The following is a 17890-nucleotide window of genomic DNA, read 5'->3' as shown; positions in this document are numbered from 1 at the left end:
GGAACAGGAGCGGGCGGAGGAGGGCCCCGAGCGGCCGCCTTATGAGGGCTTTGAACCTGAAGAGACCCCTGCCCGGCCTCTGCAGCCGGAGCCGGGACGCGCTCCCTATGGATACCAGGAGGTGAGGCAAGTTTCTGGTCAGCCGCAAGAGCTGGTCTATCAGCCACATGCACCTGGCCAGGACCCTTACGAAGCACAAGACCAAGGAGGAGGTGTCTATCCGCTTCACACACCGGGACAGCTACCCTATCAGTCACCGACGCCGGAGCAGTACCTCTATCAGCCACTCGGAGCAGAGCAAGCCCCTTATGAGCCAGAGGTGTCGGAAGTAGACGTCGGTGAGAGCTACACACTGGGACAAGACTCTTACCGGGCACAGGAACCAAGGCAAAGCACCTATGAGTCATATGCACCAGAATTAGACCTTTATCAAACACATGAGCCAGGAAGTGCCTATGAGGCATACGCAGTAGAAGAGGATCCCTATCAAGTTTATGAACCTGGGCATGGCCCCTATCAACCACATGAACCAGGCTATGGTCTCAATCAGCCAGGATGCAGTCCATATGATGATCAGATGCCAGACCCTAACCCCCGAATTCTGGCAATTCAGAATGCAAAAGCCTATTTRCTGAAGAGCAGCACAACATCTGGCCTGAACTTGTGAGTCTGCAACAGGGATAACATTGAAAGGGGTAGGACGTACAAATGGAAATTAAAACAGTGCAGTTGAAAGGGCAAAGGATTACATTAAGAAATGGAGGGAGACCGGTTAATGTAGGAARGGAAAATACCTTATCAATGCAATGATTTTTCTTTATATGATAGCTCTGTGTGCCCAGCATCTTTCAGAATAAAAATTCACAAGGGAATTTAGAGAGTTCAAAATTTGATTAACAGCACATTTAAATTCAGCTTCAGCTCCTGAGTCAGGTGTGGAATAAACCAAAAATGGAAGATAGGACTGCTCTTAAATACATTACAATCATGCTAGTTTCAAATTTAATTTAATGCTGCATGATCTCTTTATATCTAATTATTTCAGTGGTTTCTGCAAAGCTCCAGRTGATCAGCTTCTACTTTTGACGTTAAATCATATTCCTCCAAGACTTTTATATACTAGGCCAATAATATTTGTGTTTTTATGACAGATATGATCACCTTGCTGACATGCTAACAAAGATCCTGGACGAACAGCCTACAAATGCAGTAGACRTAATTGAGAATATCAGCAAAGATGTGAAGTGGGCCCAGTTTCAGAAAAAAATGGATACTCTCCGTGATGAGCATGAGATTCTTCCAACATTTGAAGTTGCAGAAAAGCGTAAAGCTTTGTTCCTTAAGGCACATGGAGAAGGAGATGAAGAGCTAGAAGACGAGATAGTGAGTTATTATCAAAAAAAATGATATCAAATATAGCAGGGAGATGGGTGGGAGGACGGTGAGAAAGGAAAGGAGGARGGGGCAAAGTTGTAGTCTCCCTAGTAGTATTGCCTCTTAAGGTCATATGACATAGCTGCAGYTATACTACCATATAGAGCACTCCCTTCATAGTCTACCTGGTCCCATGTCCAGTTATGAAAAACTATCCAGTTATTTAGTTAGGATTTTTTCCTATAGTATAATCTCACATTCTGAGCCTTTAAAATGTTAAACATTCTAGAGGTGAGAAATAAAAAGTAAGATTACAATATATAGCACATACTAGTGCAACCTGGAATACTGCATCCAAATTACATTCTTTATCCAGAAGTCACATTTCTTTACTTAAAGACAATACGGTACAGATACCAGTTTGACAACACTGTGCACAGCAACTATTGTAAAACAGAGGATGGAGAATTTTGTGATCCTTCCCATTCCGGTTGTGGTTCCAGTCCTTCCTTGACCAACTAGCAAAAAAAATTGTSGTGATCATGAAGAGCTACTAGAACTGAAAAGCCACATCATAGAACAGAGAATTTTTCATATCCAGCTGCTTATATGCACAAGTCTTTGAACTTAATGAAATATTAAGAAAATTCTTGTAATAACTAAGGGATAAATAAAGATAACAGTTAAGATGTTGACTTTTATTGGAAGTTACCAGTATATATTCAAATGAATTGCTGTTGTAGAATACAAATACTAAAAACAGAAGAAAGATTCCTTCATCTTGTCCAGGGCCTATTACTCATTTTACAGTACAGTAAAAATGGTAAAAATGGAGAAAAGTAGGGTATTTCAGAGAGAATATTGGAATTTTTCATATTCCTGTCTAGCTTGTTTTGATACAAGAAATGTGGAAGGGCCAGGAAAATTCCAAATGAAGCTCGCACTTCTTCCTCCAAATTCCCTCCCCCCATTTACAACTTCTAGTATTTCTTTTTGTCTATTTTATGTAATCACCTATCTCCATGAAAAGACAAAATGGTGATAAAGCACATAGAATACTTTCTGAAATCCTCATTATTGACCAAATTCTGCTCCCAGTTAAGGAGGCTGTAGTCTGACTACTGACTTCAATAAGAACAGAGGCCAACATTTTATACTAGCTATTTAGACTCCATCTTAAATAATGCAGGGAGCTCTATGCTAAGGTATCCAAAAGAACAGCATTCATATTGTTGGCCTTGTGTATGAATATACAAAATATATATTCTGTTTTSCCCAAATGAATTTACCACAAACACAAGGAAATGCAGCCACATGTTTCTAGGCTAGGCACCATAGCCTCTTACCTAGCTGGCACACCCTAGAAGTTCTTTGTAGGTAGTGATCACTTATAAGAATTCTGACCTTCCTTATTTTGCAGTAATTAAAAGTGGATTGGAATTTTTAAATCTTGTATTCTAAAAGCTGTAATTCATCTGTGTTCTCTTCTCTATCCTTAAAATGGCATTTTTAATTTTTGTAGATGATTTTGGAAGATGTAGTGAATGAATGCCTATAAAGCCCTTTGAGAGGATGAATGGCACTATAGGAAACTGAAGTCTGACTTTCAATGGATAACATGTTTAAACTTTCAAAGATATATTTTTACTATTATTCTTCACCTCTAACTAACATTTTTCTTTCCTAGGCAGAGACCCCTCTACCCAATGTGATGGAAACAGCCTTTTATTTTGAACAGGCTGGAATTGGCTTAAGCAAAGATGAAACCTATCACATATTCCTTGCCCTTAAACAACTAATAAGTGTTCAGCCAATCCAGACCTGTCGCTTTTGGGGCAAGATTTTAGGGCTGGAGATGAACTATATTATAGCTGAAGTACAGTACCATGACAGGGCAGAGGAGGAGGAAGCAGAAGAGGAAGAAGATAATGAGGAAGGAGGGAAAGGGATGGGTGAGGACAAAGAAGGAGATGAAGATGAAGAGAAAGAAGAAGATGATGAACCACCACAGTCCACCTATAAGCCCCCACCTGTCATCCCAAGAGAAGACAATGGGACTGGGACTAATAAGTATATCTACTTTGTCTGTAACGAGCCAGGCAAACCCTGGGTGAAGTTGCCTCCAGTGACTCCAGCACAGATTGTCTGTGCCAGGAAAATCAGGAAGTTCTTCACTGGTAGGCTGGATGCTCCTGTTGTGAGCTTTCCCCCTTTCCCTGGAAATGAGGCCAATTACCTGCGTGCACAGATAGCTCGGATCTCAGCAGGAACCCAGATCTGTCCCATTGGATTTTACCAGTTTGGAGAGGAGGAAGGAGATGAAGAGGAAGAGGGGGGAGGAGGAAGAGATACATATGAAGAAAATCCTGATTTTCAGCCCCTTTCTGTGGTTGAAATGGTGGATTCTCTGTCCATGTGGGTACATCATACACAGAATATTCTAAAGCAGGTATGTTCCTGTGTAGCTCACGTTGACCTCAGATACCATTTACACCATCATACCAATAGAGTTTCAGAATGTAAATGAAACTCCTCAATTGCACAGATTTGAACTGTTCACCAGAAATAGTATTGGGCTGATTTTTTTTTTTTACAGAAAACTATCACATATACYATGTTATATATAAATACATTAAATATATTCATATATACATAGAATATATAAAATATATTTATATATGTTTATATAGATATTGTTATGAACCTTCTAGGTTTCTGTATGGGGTTATGTATTGATAATAACAATTATTTCTGGTTATCTTCCCTATTAGGTTTCCTCTTGTGAATTCCTCACTTGACAAAATATTTTAAATTTTATTTTCTTGGCTAGAATGCTAAAATACGGACGGCTCATGATTTATGCTAAATGAAAATTGTTTTGTACTTTCTTGTGGTTTAATTTTTGTTGCTTACTTTCTACTGTGAAACATGCAAATGAAAAGATTAAAAACAAAACACAGTAAATACAATAGTAGCATAAAACATTTTTGATGCCAGGCAAGTGCTGGAAAGAGGTGTTAGTAATTTGATCATTCTTGTTAGATGACTTGCTGGCTGGTCAACCAACTYGAGGAGTGCAAAATAATGACAAGTAGCAGGAAGTAAGAGATGAAATTATTATCAGCAAACCAATAGTTGTAAAAATTAAACCTACAGTCATTTAGAATCTTAAAAACATTTTGTAATGTTCCTCTGACTGGTAGCTAAACAGCAAAGCAGACTTTAAAAGAAGGCACAGGTTCTGTAAGTGTTAGCTTCTCAGTTGGCAATAACTAGCCATCCTAGCAGGATATGAACTGAACTGTCAAGGACTGAACTAACTTCCCACTGTTTGGAGGTAGCCCTGTCAGCCCAAATGTAAGGGTACCTTTGTACACTAATGTGATGTAGCTGCCTTCCTTGTGTTTTCTCTGTTCTGTAAGTATTGAACTGAGATACATAGTACAGGTCTGCACAGGGAGAATGCATAAATAAGAATTTTGCATGCACCATTCAAGAACCTGTTTGGACTTGAGCCCAGGTGAGCAGGGACAGGATATTCTGTGCATCTTCTGTGCATACTCACACTCTGTGCCTGACAAGGAAGAGATGCATAATTCCAGCAGAATTGCCAGCATGTTTGTGACTGATAAAGTCTAGCAACAAATTATTATCACCTCACAAGAGGAGTATTGAAATAAGTGCATGTCTAAAGACATAATTTCAATTAATAAGTATAGAATTTTGGTCTTTTCACTGAAGTCCAGCATCTGTTACCAGCATGGATTGTGCTTAAAAGAGCTGAAATCTACAATAACAAAAAGCTGGTAACGGAGGTATGATGTTATTCTGAAATAGAAAAATAGGAATGATTTTCTGTTTTTTCCCCCTCAGTTATGTCTGCATGTGTCTGAACCAATTGTTTCTACTGGCTTGCATTCTTTCAATGATTGTTACATATATTTAATAAGCTTCCATATCAATTACAGGGTCGCTGTGTTTGGCTTAATCCTTTTCAAAAATCAGAAGAAGAAGAAGGTGAAGAGGAGGAGAAAGCAGAGGAGATAGAAGAAGTACAGCAGGAAATAGGACCTCCTCTTCTCACTCCAGTCTCTGAAGATGAAGGTACTTTTCAGGGAATACCAAGGTTTTGATGGCCAGTGGGAATGTTGGCATTTGGGTAGTAAACATTTGAAGTTAGAGGCCTCAGACGCTTCATGGAACAGTGTGTTTGGTATTGTAGGGCAAGCACATTCTTTCACAAAATCGATCAAAAGTGAAATGGTTAACAGTGTTGACATTAAAACAGAAATTGTTAGGTTTTAGTAGTTAACAATCTCTTCTAGAATAAATGAAAAAAAAAAAAGCCTCATTTACCAGGCTACTGCAAGTTCAGGACTGCTCACTACATGAGTTACATGCAGCTATTTTTCCATCATCTTTTTYAGACAAAAAAGAGTGTGAATGTGTAAATAAATACATAAATGTGTACATATATGCACCCATAAATAYATAAATAAGAATTTAGATCCTGTAATGTATTACCATAGCAAATCATGGGAATGTGAGAAGCTGAATATTAGATTACATCAATATTAAATTAATTTCCTACTCTCTGTTCTTAGATTAGGGTAAAATATATTATTTATGCATAAGTGATCAACAGTCCTTGACCAAAAAAAAAAAAAAAAAAAAAAAAAAACAGTAGTGGGTACTACTGAATTTCAGAAGCATGAGCTTCTTTCCACATGGCTATGCAATATTCCTGTGATACTGAAACATACATCCAAATCACCTGTTAGAAAGCAATACCTACATTCATTGTTTCTGAATTTTGGCTCTTCTAACATGCATCTTAATATAACCATTGCTTGAATTCTGAGAAAGTCTTGTAGTTAAATCTTAAATATTTTGTAGCTGCTCATAAGCCAGTTTCTTCATATAGTGTGTTTTTGGTTGTGTGCAGGGATTCAAAATATCCCTGCTTGGACAGCTCAGTATTCTACAAACCTRGTCCCTCAATATGCTGTTGCAATCCTTCAGTCTAATCGATGGCCTGGAGCATATGCCTTTGCATCTGGCAGGTAAGTAGCCAGTTCATATGGTTACATAGACTGTATATGCTAAATGTCRTAAGTTACTCTCTTGAAGGTTAATTCATACAGAGAGTTTGTTAAATCATGTGAACAATTTATTTAATTAAGTAAGCAGCCACAAGCAAAACAGCGCTGGGCGGCCGGGGAGTCTCAGCTCTGCCAACAGTGCGCGCCTCCCTCACGCACAGTCCCCTTTTTATAATCTGTGTTGTAATCTCCTGGTGCGTTTTGCGCATGTGTGAGTTGCTGGGGGGGTCGTCTGAAGCTCTCTGGTGGTCGTGGAGAGGAAGGCCGTGGTYKTCTTCTGTCTCTTTATTTTGGTTTGTCTCCTTGTGAGTGATCACAGGGGTTTGCTTATCTGTTGTGTTGACTCCCTTTTGGGATGCTGTTCTGTGAGAAAATTACAGGCGCCTGCTTATCTTTTCTTTATCCTTTTACCTTCAAAACCTCTGAGCAGCTTGTTGCTTACTTCAGCTCTTCATAGTCCTGCAAGATAGCTAGGGCCCCGACACTGGTTCCACAAGGGGTCATATAAGCTTTTGTGCTTACCATAATTTTTTGTCTGACACCATGTCTCAACCCTGATTGTTGTAAAACCTCCTCCTCCCCCTCCATCGGCTTATTCCTTCTTCTAAACAATGAACAAATAGTTACAATTTATTACACTAAACATAGATACCTATTTAATAAAGTTTGTTTATTGTTAATTCATTGACTGAAATGTATCTACACCTGGGACTGATGGAGAATGCCACTTACTTGTGCACAGTGATAGTGAATACATGTTTAAGACAGAAGATGAAGAATCTTATATATAATCTATACTTGCCTTAGTTAACAAAGATGCCATCTTTTAAATACAACAGTTATAGGTAACCTGAACCATAAAGGTTTTTTGCTCAGCAGATTGAGGAGGTTTGAGAATATTTCCACTAGTATTTCTCTTGGGGAGATTGTGCGATCTTTTGCTTTTTTTTTTTCCTCAGGAGATTTGATAATATCTACTTAGGCTGGGGTCACAAATACAGTCCAGAAAACCATACACCCTCACTGCCTCCACCAGTGCAAGCAGAATATCCTAGTGGGCCAGAAATCACAGAGACAAATGACCCTACTGTGGAAGAGGAACAAGCTCTCAAGGCTGCACAGGAAGAAGCCTTAGCGGCAGCTGAGGAAGAGGAAGAGGAGGAAGAAGAGGATGAGSAGGAGGATGAGGAGGAGGATGATTGAAATACAAGAAGAACCTTTAGCTTTGAAAGTTTAAACATTAATAGTATTTTAAGAAACTAATCATAAATTAGTAGATTTTAAAAGAAATGTAAGCAGAAGCAGCTTAGATGCTCTGATTTTCAGTTTCTGTAGGCTCCTCCGTACAGACTACCTCCCTTGCCTGCCTTGTTCCCCAAGTCCACCTGCACTGGCAGGAAGACTGAATTGCTTTCKCTGGAAGACAACATAAAAAAGTAGCCTTTTTTAGAACACTAGACATTCTGCCTCTGTTTCCTAAAATAATAACCCTTTGAATTAAATAACACTACTATCTACTTAATTTTCATGGTGTTTTTCAAACCTGCACTTCCATACCAATATGTATATTATAACAAAAAAATTACAGATGTAAACAGCAATAACTCTATTACAAAACAATGTAACTTTTATATAACATCTGCTGCCTTTAGCATGTACTTTCATCTGTATTTCCTGTAAATTAGCTGTCAAATAGCAGATATTTGACAGTTTTGCATGTGTGAAGGCATACGCACATATTACTTAAATTCCATAGTCAGCATAGCCCTAGAGGAGAAACTATGTAATTTACTGGACAATACGTCAAACTCTCTACTCTTTGAAGCACTCAGAAACCCACATTTCCCAGATTATGAAACAGATTCCATGGAGCGATGCGTTTGCTGCTGTATCGTACTCTTTCTCATCACATTTCCTTCAGGAACGCCTTTCTGCAGCGCGCCTCGCCCGGGAACCACAGCGCCGCGCCAAGGCCGCCCTCMCGCTAGCGGCTCCGGCTGGCCGCTACCATCCCAGGGCTACCGCCGAGCCGGGGGGGCGGCGCGGCACTGCCCCTGCCGAGCGCGGGCTGTTCCGCCGCGTTCCCCGCGCTCTGCTTTCCCGCCTCTCCCCCCTCCAGCTCTTGGCGAGTGGTACGGTCCGCAGCGGCGTCTGCCCCGCGCGGGCCAATAGGAAGAGGCCCGGGGAGAAGTTCAAACCGAGGCGGCGGTTGGGCCGTTGTGTTGCGGTGCGGTGCCGGTGGCTGCCCGTCGGTCGCGGCGATGGCGGACGAGGGGGCCGTTACGGTCTGCGTGCGCGTACGGCCGCTCATCGCCAGGTGAGGCCTCCGGCCGAGCGCGCGGAGCTCCTCGGGTCGCTCGGGTGCTGCCGCGTCCCCTYCGCCCTCAGCCAGGCCTCCGGGAACGCCGCTGCCGCCCTGCGAGGGGGGAGGCTGGGCGGTGGCGGCGGCCTCCGCCCGCGGAGAGCGAGGGAGCGGAGAGGCGGCACGAGCGGGGCTGCGAGGGCCGCGGGGAGGGGGAGGGGGAGCGGGAGCGGGGGCGAGAGCGAGGTGCTGGCGGCAAGGAGGGGCCCCGCGTTACGGCAGCGCAGTCCCGCGCCTGGGGCGGGTCGGCAGGCAGCCCGTATCTGTGCCTTTAATAATAAGCTGATTATCCACAGTTAATATGAGACAAAGCTTCTTTTCTAAAAAAGAAGACATGAATGCATAAAATAAATGGGGTAGTGCTAGTAGTTATTGCTTGGTAAGATTAAGAGAACAACTTTTTGTCCTTTTAGAGAAAATGCCCTTGAAGATAAATTGTCACTCTACTGGAAAAGTGAAAATAATACTATTGCAGAAGTGAATGGTACAAAAGTCTTTAATTATGGTAAGCATGTGAGAGTTTTGTTTTTTTTTTTAAGTGCTTGCAGGGACCTCTGTTACTGTATTACATGCTGACAGCAATTAACTTAGCATTTACAATATATCTATTTTTTCCTCCTTTTCATAATTTTTAAGGAGTATCACTGGGGCACAGAGGATTAGCATTTTAGTTTGGATCAGCAGTGTGCTTTTGAAGTCAGTCTCCTGATTGTCCGTGCTCTCTGTGTTCTGGTCCACTGTGTAGAGTAGTCTTGGAGCATGTGACTTCAACTCACTTTTACATGGAAGTAAACTGGAAGATGCTTTGAGATGCGCAATTGCGTTTTAGATAAAAATGCACCAGACCASGGCTAGCCCACAACTTGGGGGGTGGCGGGGGAGGAAGGTAGTGTTTGTCATTTGGGACTGATAAGTGCTTAGAGCAGATGTTAGATCTTCATAACTGTTTTGCTCTATGGGTTCCTTSCTACTGATCCACTCTGGTAGTTACTATAAATGTAGCTATCATAAAGGTGTTGTCTTCCCCATTTTCTCCTCCACTTCCCCCTTCCCCCCCCCCCAAAAAAGAGGAAAAATAGATTCAATAAACACAAATCTTGAGCTAGGGATTTAACAAGTAGTCTATATTTTCTAACTTGTAATCCTGCAAGATAAATTAGCCATACCAATTTTTAGGACTATATTTCCATGTAGTCCTAAACTGTTTAGATCATATTTGTAGGGGTTTGACTAGTCTATTGTCTGTCTGTCATACCTCTTCTGGTTTGGGTTTTAACTTTTCTTCTTAAAATACTGGTTAGTAGTATCACAAATACATTTTATAATTGAATAATCCTACAAAAGATCTGATTTTTAGTATTGGTGACTTCAAATACAATACAAGTAAGATGCCCTCTTATTTTTGACTGTGCATATGACTGACTTGCATGCTTTACTTTTTCTTGAGATCGTGTCTTTCACTCRAGTGACAACACTCAACAGCTTTATGAAGGTGTGGCTGTACCAATTATACAGTCAGCAGTGCAGGGATATAATGGTAAGTTTTAGAATTGTTTTTAAATCCTTTTTGTATTGTATCTCCTAAATCATAAGTAATATTTAATCATCTTTCCAGGCACAATTTTTGCCTATGGACAGACTGCCTCAGGGAAGACATATACAATGATGGGAAATGATGATTCTGTGGGCATTATCCCTAAGGCAATTCAGCATGTTTTCAAACTTATTTTTGAGGTGAGTAATTCCATTAAATTGATATCAAGTGACTGAAAGTGTTGTCAATGTTTGCAAATATCAGAGGAAAACCTAGTTTCCTTCATAAATGCCTTTCTACGGAAACAAACTATATGTGAGGTTATGCTACAGTTGGTTTGTGAGTCTTGCAGAGATGTCAGTAGTAACTATGATAATGGGCCTCTAATAGTTTGAATTAGATCAGTATCAGGCTTCTTGTTTAAAAACCTTTTTTTTTTTTTTTTTTTTGCAAATACACTTTGATTACAAGCATAAATAGATGATCACTCTTGATGAGTGGTAGGTAAAGTAATAGGAAGCTTCATCTGTGTCTGTATTGTTGTTTAAAACTTACCTTTAAAGAAATTAACTATATTTAAAAGACAAATTTTTAAAAGTCAGAAGAGTATGAAATTAAACTTATTTCAATCTTTCAAAAGAATGTCTGATTGTTCACTGTTAATAGTTCCTACAGTGCACAGATTTAGGGATAATGCAGGCCCCAATTGTAGTGGAAAAGAGTCTTTGGAGCTGTACCACCTGAGCATAGGACAATGAAGTCCTATTTGCTGGGGGATGAAATAGTAGTTTGTGATTTGAGGATTTCAGGGAAAAGTAGGTGAAGAACTGACTTCACAAAGTGCTGCTGTGTTTAATTGATATTCACAGTCTAGTTAGGAATAGCTGTGATCAGCACTGGCCCTCAGATGTGCAAACTTGATGGTCCTTCCTMGAAAAGTTCCTTCAGTTTATTCATCTGCTTTAATATAGCTGTCCTCTATGTGCAGACATACAAGAGATCCAACTGGATTTTCAATTATGTAGTATATCATCAGATTACCAGTTCTATATAACATGTGTGGGTGTGTTGTGGGGTTTTCTTGTTTTTTGGCTTTTAGTTGGGAATACTTTTACACAACTAGTGTAGGATTTGGGCCCTGAGCATGATACTACATTGTGGAAAATAAGGAGAAGGTATAAATTAAAATAGTAATTTCCAAAGTGTGCTCTGCAGGGCACTTGCTTCTGCCTTGAGGGTATTAGTTGTGTGAAATACCTCATTGCTCCTTTGAGGTGCAGACAGCTATTAGGCTCTGTAAAAGCAACTGAAGCCAAGAAAACTTTCTGAGGTGCTATAGTCCTTGTGTAGAAGCAGTAGCAAAGTAAATCCAAGCAAGCAGAAGAGAAGACTATGTACCTAGAGAGAAAAGAATCTAGGCAGGAGGAAATTAGATTTGGAAAGGGCAGTTAAATGGGAAATCCATTATCACTTATCTATAGAGAAGTTACCATATTCTTACGATCTGCTAAAAGTGATATACCACTAATAGAGCAAGAGGGAGAGAAAAAATGGAAGAAAAAGATGTTCTGGTGATAACATCCTAATTCTTGGTAGATGCTGAAGTGCAAAGAAGATGGAGCAAAATCTGTGGAACAGTATCCGCATGTGTAATTCTGAGCTCAGAACRCTTGCAATGAAAAAATGTTTGGCTTTAATCTGGTCTGTTTTTTGTTTGTTTTGYTTTTTTTTGAATTCAATCTTTAGATTCCAGACAGGGAATTTYTGCTGAGAGTTTCTTACATGGAAATCTACAATGAAACCATTACAGATCTGCTTTGTGATATCAGGAAAAAGAAACCTCTAGGAATTCGTGAGGATGTTAATGTAAGTGGCATAAACTATGCTAAGGTAGGCTTTATTGCATCAGCTTGGGGTAAAAAATGCCTTTAGAAGCATCTGGTCTAAAACTCTTCCTTGTCAAATTACATAATTATCTTGAAAAAGCTGAAGGATGCTTGATGTAGTAGGACACCAACAGTGAAGTTGGGCTCACTGTTATTGATTCATCTTTGCATGGAGACTTTCGCTCTTAAAATATATCGTCTTGGACAATGTAATAACTTTGGTAGTGGGTCCCTTTGAGCTGCCTAACTAACAGAASTTCTGTAAACATGGTATTAATCCCCTTAGCTCAATGTGTCGAAAGATTATTTAATAATATACAAAGGAGTTGCTTTCATACCATTTCATCTTTGTATCATCTACAGAGTGGATACACTTTTCATTGCATAACCATCAAACTAGAACTACATTCAGTATAAAATCAGTAGGGAAAAAKAAATTTGTATTAATGCTATCTTCATTTTCTTTATATTAAGTTTTGTAGCTAATAATACATATTAGAACTTTTTTCTTTCAACAACCTGTATCATAAGTATTTTTGGAACTTGAAGAAGGGTAACCAGCTCTGTAATTATGACCTTAGAAATATATTTCTCTGTAGATATTATGGATTTCCTCAGGAAAGGGTCCGGAAGGATAATTCCCTTACTGGTTTTATATTTGGGAAACTTTCTAGATCTCTTGATACTGTTGCCTTCAGGTTATAGTGCTGACGTAGACTTTCTTAATCCTCTGTTTAGAGGGAAATACATGCAAAAAGACATTCCAGTAGTGYTGTCTCCTTTTAAGAAGGAAGTAAACTGAAATAAATGTGTGCAATAATACTTCCTAGTAATATTAACTTCTCATGCATTCAAGTGAATTTTAGAGTTTAGTAAAATAAAAATATTACGTTTCTTTTTGGTTTTTTTCCTCCTGTTTTAAGAGGAATACATATGTAGAAGATCTGATTGAAGAGGTGGTAGTTGCCCCGGAGCAAGTTATGGAATGGATCAGAAAAGGAGAAAGTAAGTTATGTAGCCAATATCAGTTGATACTTTTAAAGAGYGTTAAATCAGTCATCTCTAAAATCATAGCTGTCACCTTGAGATTATATTAAAAAAATCAATGCATTTCTGATAGTTCTTTAAAACTGTTCTTGTCTATTATCTCCGATTTATCAGAATATAAACAGAAGTATTCTAATACTGCTTTTTGACAGAGAACCGACATTATGGAGAAACAAAAATGAATGAACACAGCAGCCGTTCTCACACTATCTTCAGAATGGTAAAACTGTTTCATTTTGAGAGGTATTTATTATTTTCTAGCTTATCACAAAAACTTCATGGCACATTCTTCTTCTAGATCATCGAAAGCAGAGAAAGAAGTGACCCTACAAATGCAAACTGTGACGGAGCAGTAATGGTATCTCATTTGGTAAGCAGTACTTCAAAAAGTTATTGGGTGCGCATTTAAATAGAGAATTTACCACTTCAGCTTGTTTGAAAAAAGAATACCATTTTATAACTACCTTAYGAGTACATTTTGTTGATGATTTCTATCAGATGCTGGTTAGCTAGAAGTAATACTTCCAATTGTCAGTATGAGACACTCCTGGAGTGTTATTTAGAAGATGTTCTCCCTTTGAAAGAATTTCCAGTGTGGCTGTAGTTCTTACACAGTCCGTGCCGGACTGGAGAATGTTATGCCCTGATGCAAAGTAAGGGGTTATTGTCAAGGTGCTCTTGTCTTTTTTTTTTTTTTTTTTTTTTTTTTTTTTTTTTTTTTTTTTTTTTTTTTTTTTTTTTTTTGTTAAGCACAGTTTCTACTGTGATTGTTTCTGATCCACTGACAAACCAAGCAAACTAAACTTTTAAAGTTCAGAGATAATGCTTCTCTGCACTGTTCCCAAATTAAGCTGTTAATGATGTTAACTATTAGATGATGTCACATACTAGAACGTATGTGGCCTACAGCTGCGATGGTCAGAAGATTTGTTTTCTAAAAGTAATCCCTACAAACACCTGTAGTAGTTTACCAGCTTATGAATTATCCTAAGCGTGGAGGGGAAGGGGGAGTTTAATCACTGATCTTGTGAGGAGTGTACCCTGGGTGCTCAGGAAAGAATCCAGATCAACTGGAAGAATGAAATCAATATGAAAGCATTGAATCTTGTTGAAGCTGCACGAGCACTCTTATTTTAGTATCAAGAATAGCATTAAGTCAATCACACACTAGTGAGGAGAACTACTGTTCTGGCTTGATGTGAAGATCTGAATGTAAACTCTACTCAGGTAAAAGGTGAGCAAAGTATTGCTCACTCTTCATTTTTGTTTTTATTTTTCATAGCTGGTTATACCTGTTCTCTGTTTCACTGTTCTCTCCTCTCCTTTCTCTCTTGCCTCCCTGCTGCATCTGACTGTAGTAATCTCTAGCAATGGAGAGAGGTTTTCTGGCATTGGTAGGAGGACCCGTTCTTCTGTTCCTTGGTGGAGTTAATAGAGGATTTTACCCTCCTGAAATAGAAAAGCAAAATCCACCTGAATATAAAGTTCTAGTTGACTTTTACTGGAATTCAGAGTTGGGTGTATTTTTTTTCCCCTTTTTCCTCTGGTATTTAATTCCTTCCTTCTACTGGCCTCACAATGGCAGGGAAGGAGACATACAGCTGATACAGATTCAAGCCATAGAAAGCTAAACTTTTGTATTGAGGAAACAGTCTTTGCCTTTTTTTTCTTGAGGATGAGTGAATTGCACCGCAAGTTTAAAATACTCTTTGGGATATTATTAGGAGTTCTACATTCTTACACACCTTGAAAATATTTCCTGATATGTAGGTATGGATTACTTCCAAAAATGAATGACACAGCTTTGGGCTGACTTTTTTGTTTTATAATTCAAGCATACTGGAACTTCTGAAGTGCCTTGCACAGAGAATTTAGCATTAAGAGGACTGAGAATTAAATTGCCTCAAAACTAACAAGTGAAATATTTAATGAATTTGCAGAACTTGGTAGATCTGGCAGGGAGTGAAAGAGCTAGTCAAACAGGATCTGAAGGTGAGTGAATGTCATCTTATTTGAAATGAGGCTTGGCTAGGGAACACTTCTGTAAGTTATGTCTTAAGAGATTCTAAGATATCAAGGAAGTGATATCTATGTGCTTAATATCTTAATCTATGTGCTGTTGGGTTACATATTAACTATATAATATAGAATCCAAAATATAAACTCCTATGAAATAAWCTCCTCTGAACTGTTGGAGGAAAGTGTATGTAATTTTTTTTAATCTCTTCTGTTTGGTAGAAAGAGGATCTGCCTCAGGAAATACTGAAATGTTGCSAAGTACAAATTACCAGGTGGTAATATGGCTTCCTAGAGTAGTAGGACTAATAAGTTATGCAGTGGACTAATACAATGGAATAGTATCAGCTGTAGTTAAGAAATCATTAGAAGCATGTACAGACCTTTTTTTTATTATTTACATATAAAAGAAACACATAGATGATTCACTCTGGTCTGGCCAGGAGGAAACTTGATAGTCAACAATGACAACTTGAAGCTGCACAAAAATACCTGTATGACTATAAAATAATTATCTGACAAGAACATAAAATATATTCTCTTAAAGGAATAAATTGGCCTTAGATACCATTTACAGATTAATTGGTACTTTTAGACATATATCATGGGCATTTGCAAAAATTTGGCAGAATCTAATATGTGTATTAAAATAYCAAGTTCATATGATCCCAGTTACCTAATGAGTAAAGATAACTGATGCTSATTCATAGCAGAGGACTATCTATTATGACGCTTTTGATGCTAGTGGCTGATGGTTGTGGTGCATCATGGCAGTTAAACCTTGGCTCTTTCTTGGACAATACTTATGGGAATAATGTAGCRCAAAAATATGACTGGTTGAAAATGTCTTTTCTTGTGTTCAAGAAAAAATGCTATGTTGTRTGTAGGTCTCCGACTGAAAGAAGGCTGCAATATAAACCGAAGCTTGTTCATTCTGGGTCAAGTAATCAAAAAACTTTGTGATGACCCTTCTGGGTAAGCATTTGTATTTGCATTCCTGTTTTAAGATAAGTAATTAATGAAGGAAGAAATTAAAATCTGTTACCATATCTTTTATAAAGAACTACTTCAGATGACGTTTACTAGGTTGGTTTGTTACCTTTAAGAAAGATATTTACAATATTCTGTGTACAAGAATATGAATCTTTTCTTCATTGTTTCTTCTCCTCACTTTCCCATCAGTTTCATAAATTACAGAGACAGCAAGCTGACTCGAATTCTGCAGAACTCCCTGGGAGGAAATGCTAAGACAGTTGTTATTTGTACAATTACTCCCGTTTCTTTTGATGAAACACTCAGTACACTTCAGGTAAAACTTCCCATGTGTTTTCAAAAATTATTCTATCCTAAGGCTTTAAGGTAGACAGGTTGGAAGAAGCAATAAGATGGGCAGGGAATTTTTGTTCTGCAGTCATTTGAATGTTCTGAAGGTCCTTTGTGGACTTGGGACATTAAATATGCTTTTTATCGTATGTCTCTTCCCAGACCTCTTGTAGTAGTAGGCTATATAGCTAAAGCTTTGTGCCAGTTGGAACAGCTTCTTTTATCACCTCGCATACAGTAGATAACTTCCTTTCCTTTTATTTTTTTCCCCTTTCCCTTACCTTTTCCAAACAGTTAGGACTACAAGTCTTTACAACTTGTTAGACAGCTCCTATAGAAAAGGAATTTAATGGAAGTATTGCTGTTTTTTTTTTTTAGGTAGGATTTTTTAGGTAGGATTTCTTTCCTTTGATGTGCTCTCGTGCTTTTTTTTTTTTTAATTGAAATACAACTCAGTATGTTTTTCCTTAAATGTTAGGATTCACTTCTTGTGTTGATGTGAAGCAACCAAAACTTTCCTTTTCAAAATTAAGAATATATGAAAAATAGGCAGGCAGATATTTGCCCTTCATTAAATATTGATCTTTAAAATCCTTTTAATTCTACTGGGAWATATGAGAGAGAATAAGTCTTTTGGTGTATTTATTCTTTAACTTTTTTTACCTCTGAGAGTGTGTGATCATTCTTCCAGTTTGCCAATACAGCCAAAAGAATGAAAAATACTCCAAAAGTCAATGAAGTACTTGATGATGATGCCCTCTTGAAGAGATATCGCAAAGAAATTCTGGATTTGAAAAAGCAGCTGGAGGAAGTATGTCAAAATATATTAACTTTTGTATTTAGTGGTGATTGCTATCTGGAACCATTTTACTTCGAACTCAAACCAGTCAAATCTAGAGGGGCAGGAAACTATGTTTAAAACCATTTGTCATGAATCTCAAAAGTTAAAAGGTGATGCTAAGTTCAGAACAATTGATCAGGATGATCAGCCTATCTGTGTGAAAGTTAATGCTGAATGGGAGCCACTGACTGAAGTAAACTGTTTYCTTTCTGTGAGTGAAGGAATTCAGCTAAGCAATGGAAAGTTGTCATGCCGCTTAGGACACTTGAAATATCTGTCTTTCACTTGTGGCAATATTAAAACGATGTTCACTAACTTATTATAGTGAACAATTCCAACTTAATACATACTTTTTTCCCCTCACTGATGTCTGTCTTAAGTTTTAGCACCGATCTTTCAGTTACA

General features: G+C 38.5%; 2 protein-coding genes across 4 annotated transcripts in view; both read left to right on the top strand.

The window, feature by feature from the left end:
- Positions 1-7993, top strand: part of LOC146583982 (radial spoke head protein 6 homolog A-like) — an 8708-nt gene extending 715 nt beyond the window's left edge. The window contains exons 2-7 of the mRNA XM_085325654.1: positions 8-663; positions 1152-1383; positions 3062-3823; positions 5343-5478; positions 6320-6437; positions 7436-7993. Of these exons, the coding sequence (XP_085181780.1) occupies positions 8-663; positions 1152-1383; positions 3062-3823; positions 5343-5478; positions 6320-6437; positions 7436-7679 (2148 nt within the window). The 3' untranslated portion in view covers positions 7680-7993. The remainder of the gene's footprint in view (positions 1-7; positions 664-1151; positions 1384-3061; positions 3824-5342; positions 5479-6319; positions 6438-7435) is intronic.
- A 660-nt stretch (positions 7994-8653) lies between these two features.
- Positions 8654-17890, top strand: part of CENPE (centromere protein E) — a 38406-nt gene continuing 29169 nt past the window's right edge. For all 3 annotated transcript variants that reach the window (XM_085325684.1, XM_085325682.1, XM_085325681.1), the window contains exons 1-12: positions 8654-8793; positions 9252-9343; positions 10286-10375; positions 10454-10572; positions 12119-12238; positions 13182-13263; positions 13458-13525; positions 13604-13675; positions 15246-15297; positions 16209-16296; positions 16504-16630; positions 17336-17455. In XM_085325684.1, coding sequence (XP_085181810.1) covers positions 8738-8793; positions 9252-9343; positions 10286-10375; positions 10454-10572; positions 12119-12238; positions 13182-13263; positions 13458-13525; positions 13604-13675; positions 15246-15297; positions 16209-16296; positions 16504-16630; positions 17336-17455 — 1086 coding nt within the window. In that variant the 5' untranslated portion in view covers positions 8654-8737. The remainder of the gene's footprint in view (positions 8794-9251; positions 9344-10285; positions 10376-10453; positions 10573-12118; positions 12239-13181; positions 13264-13457; positions 13526-13603; positions 13676-15245; positions 15298-16208; positions 16297-16503; positions 16631-17335; positions 17456-17890) is intronic.

The sequence above is a fragment of the Rhea americana genome, unplaced genomic scaffold (assembly GCF_003343005.1).
Source record: "Rhea americana isolate MKP2758 unplaced genomic scaffold, rheAme1 scaffold_99, whole genome shotgun sequence".
In the NCBI taxonomy this organism is placed as follows: Eukaryota; Metazoa; Chordata; class Aves; order Rheiformes; family Rheidae; genus Rhea; species Rhea americana.
Note: the sequence above shows the minus strand (reverse complement) of the source record. Positions and strands in the feature narration are given on the sequence as shown.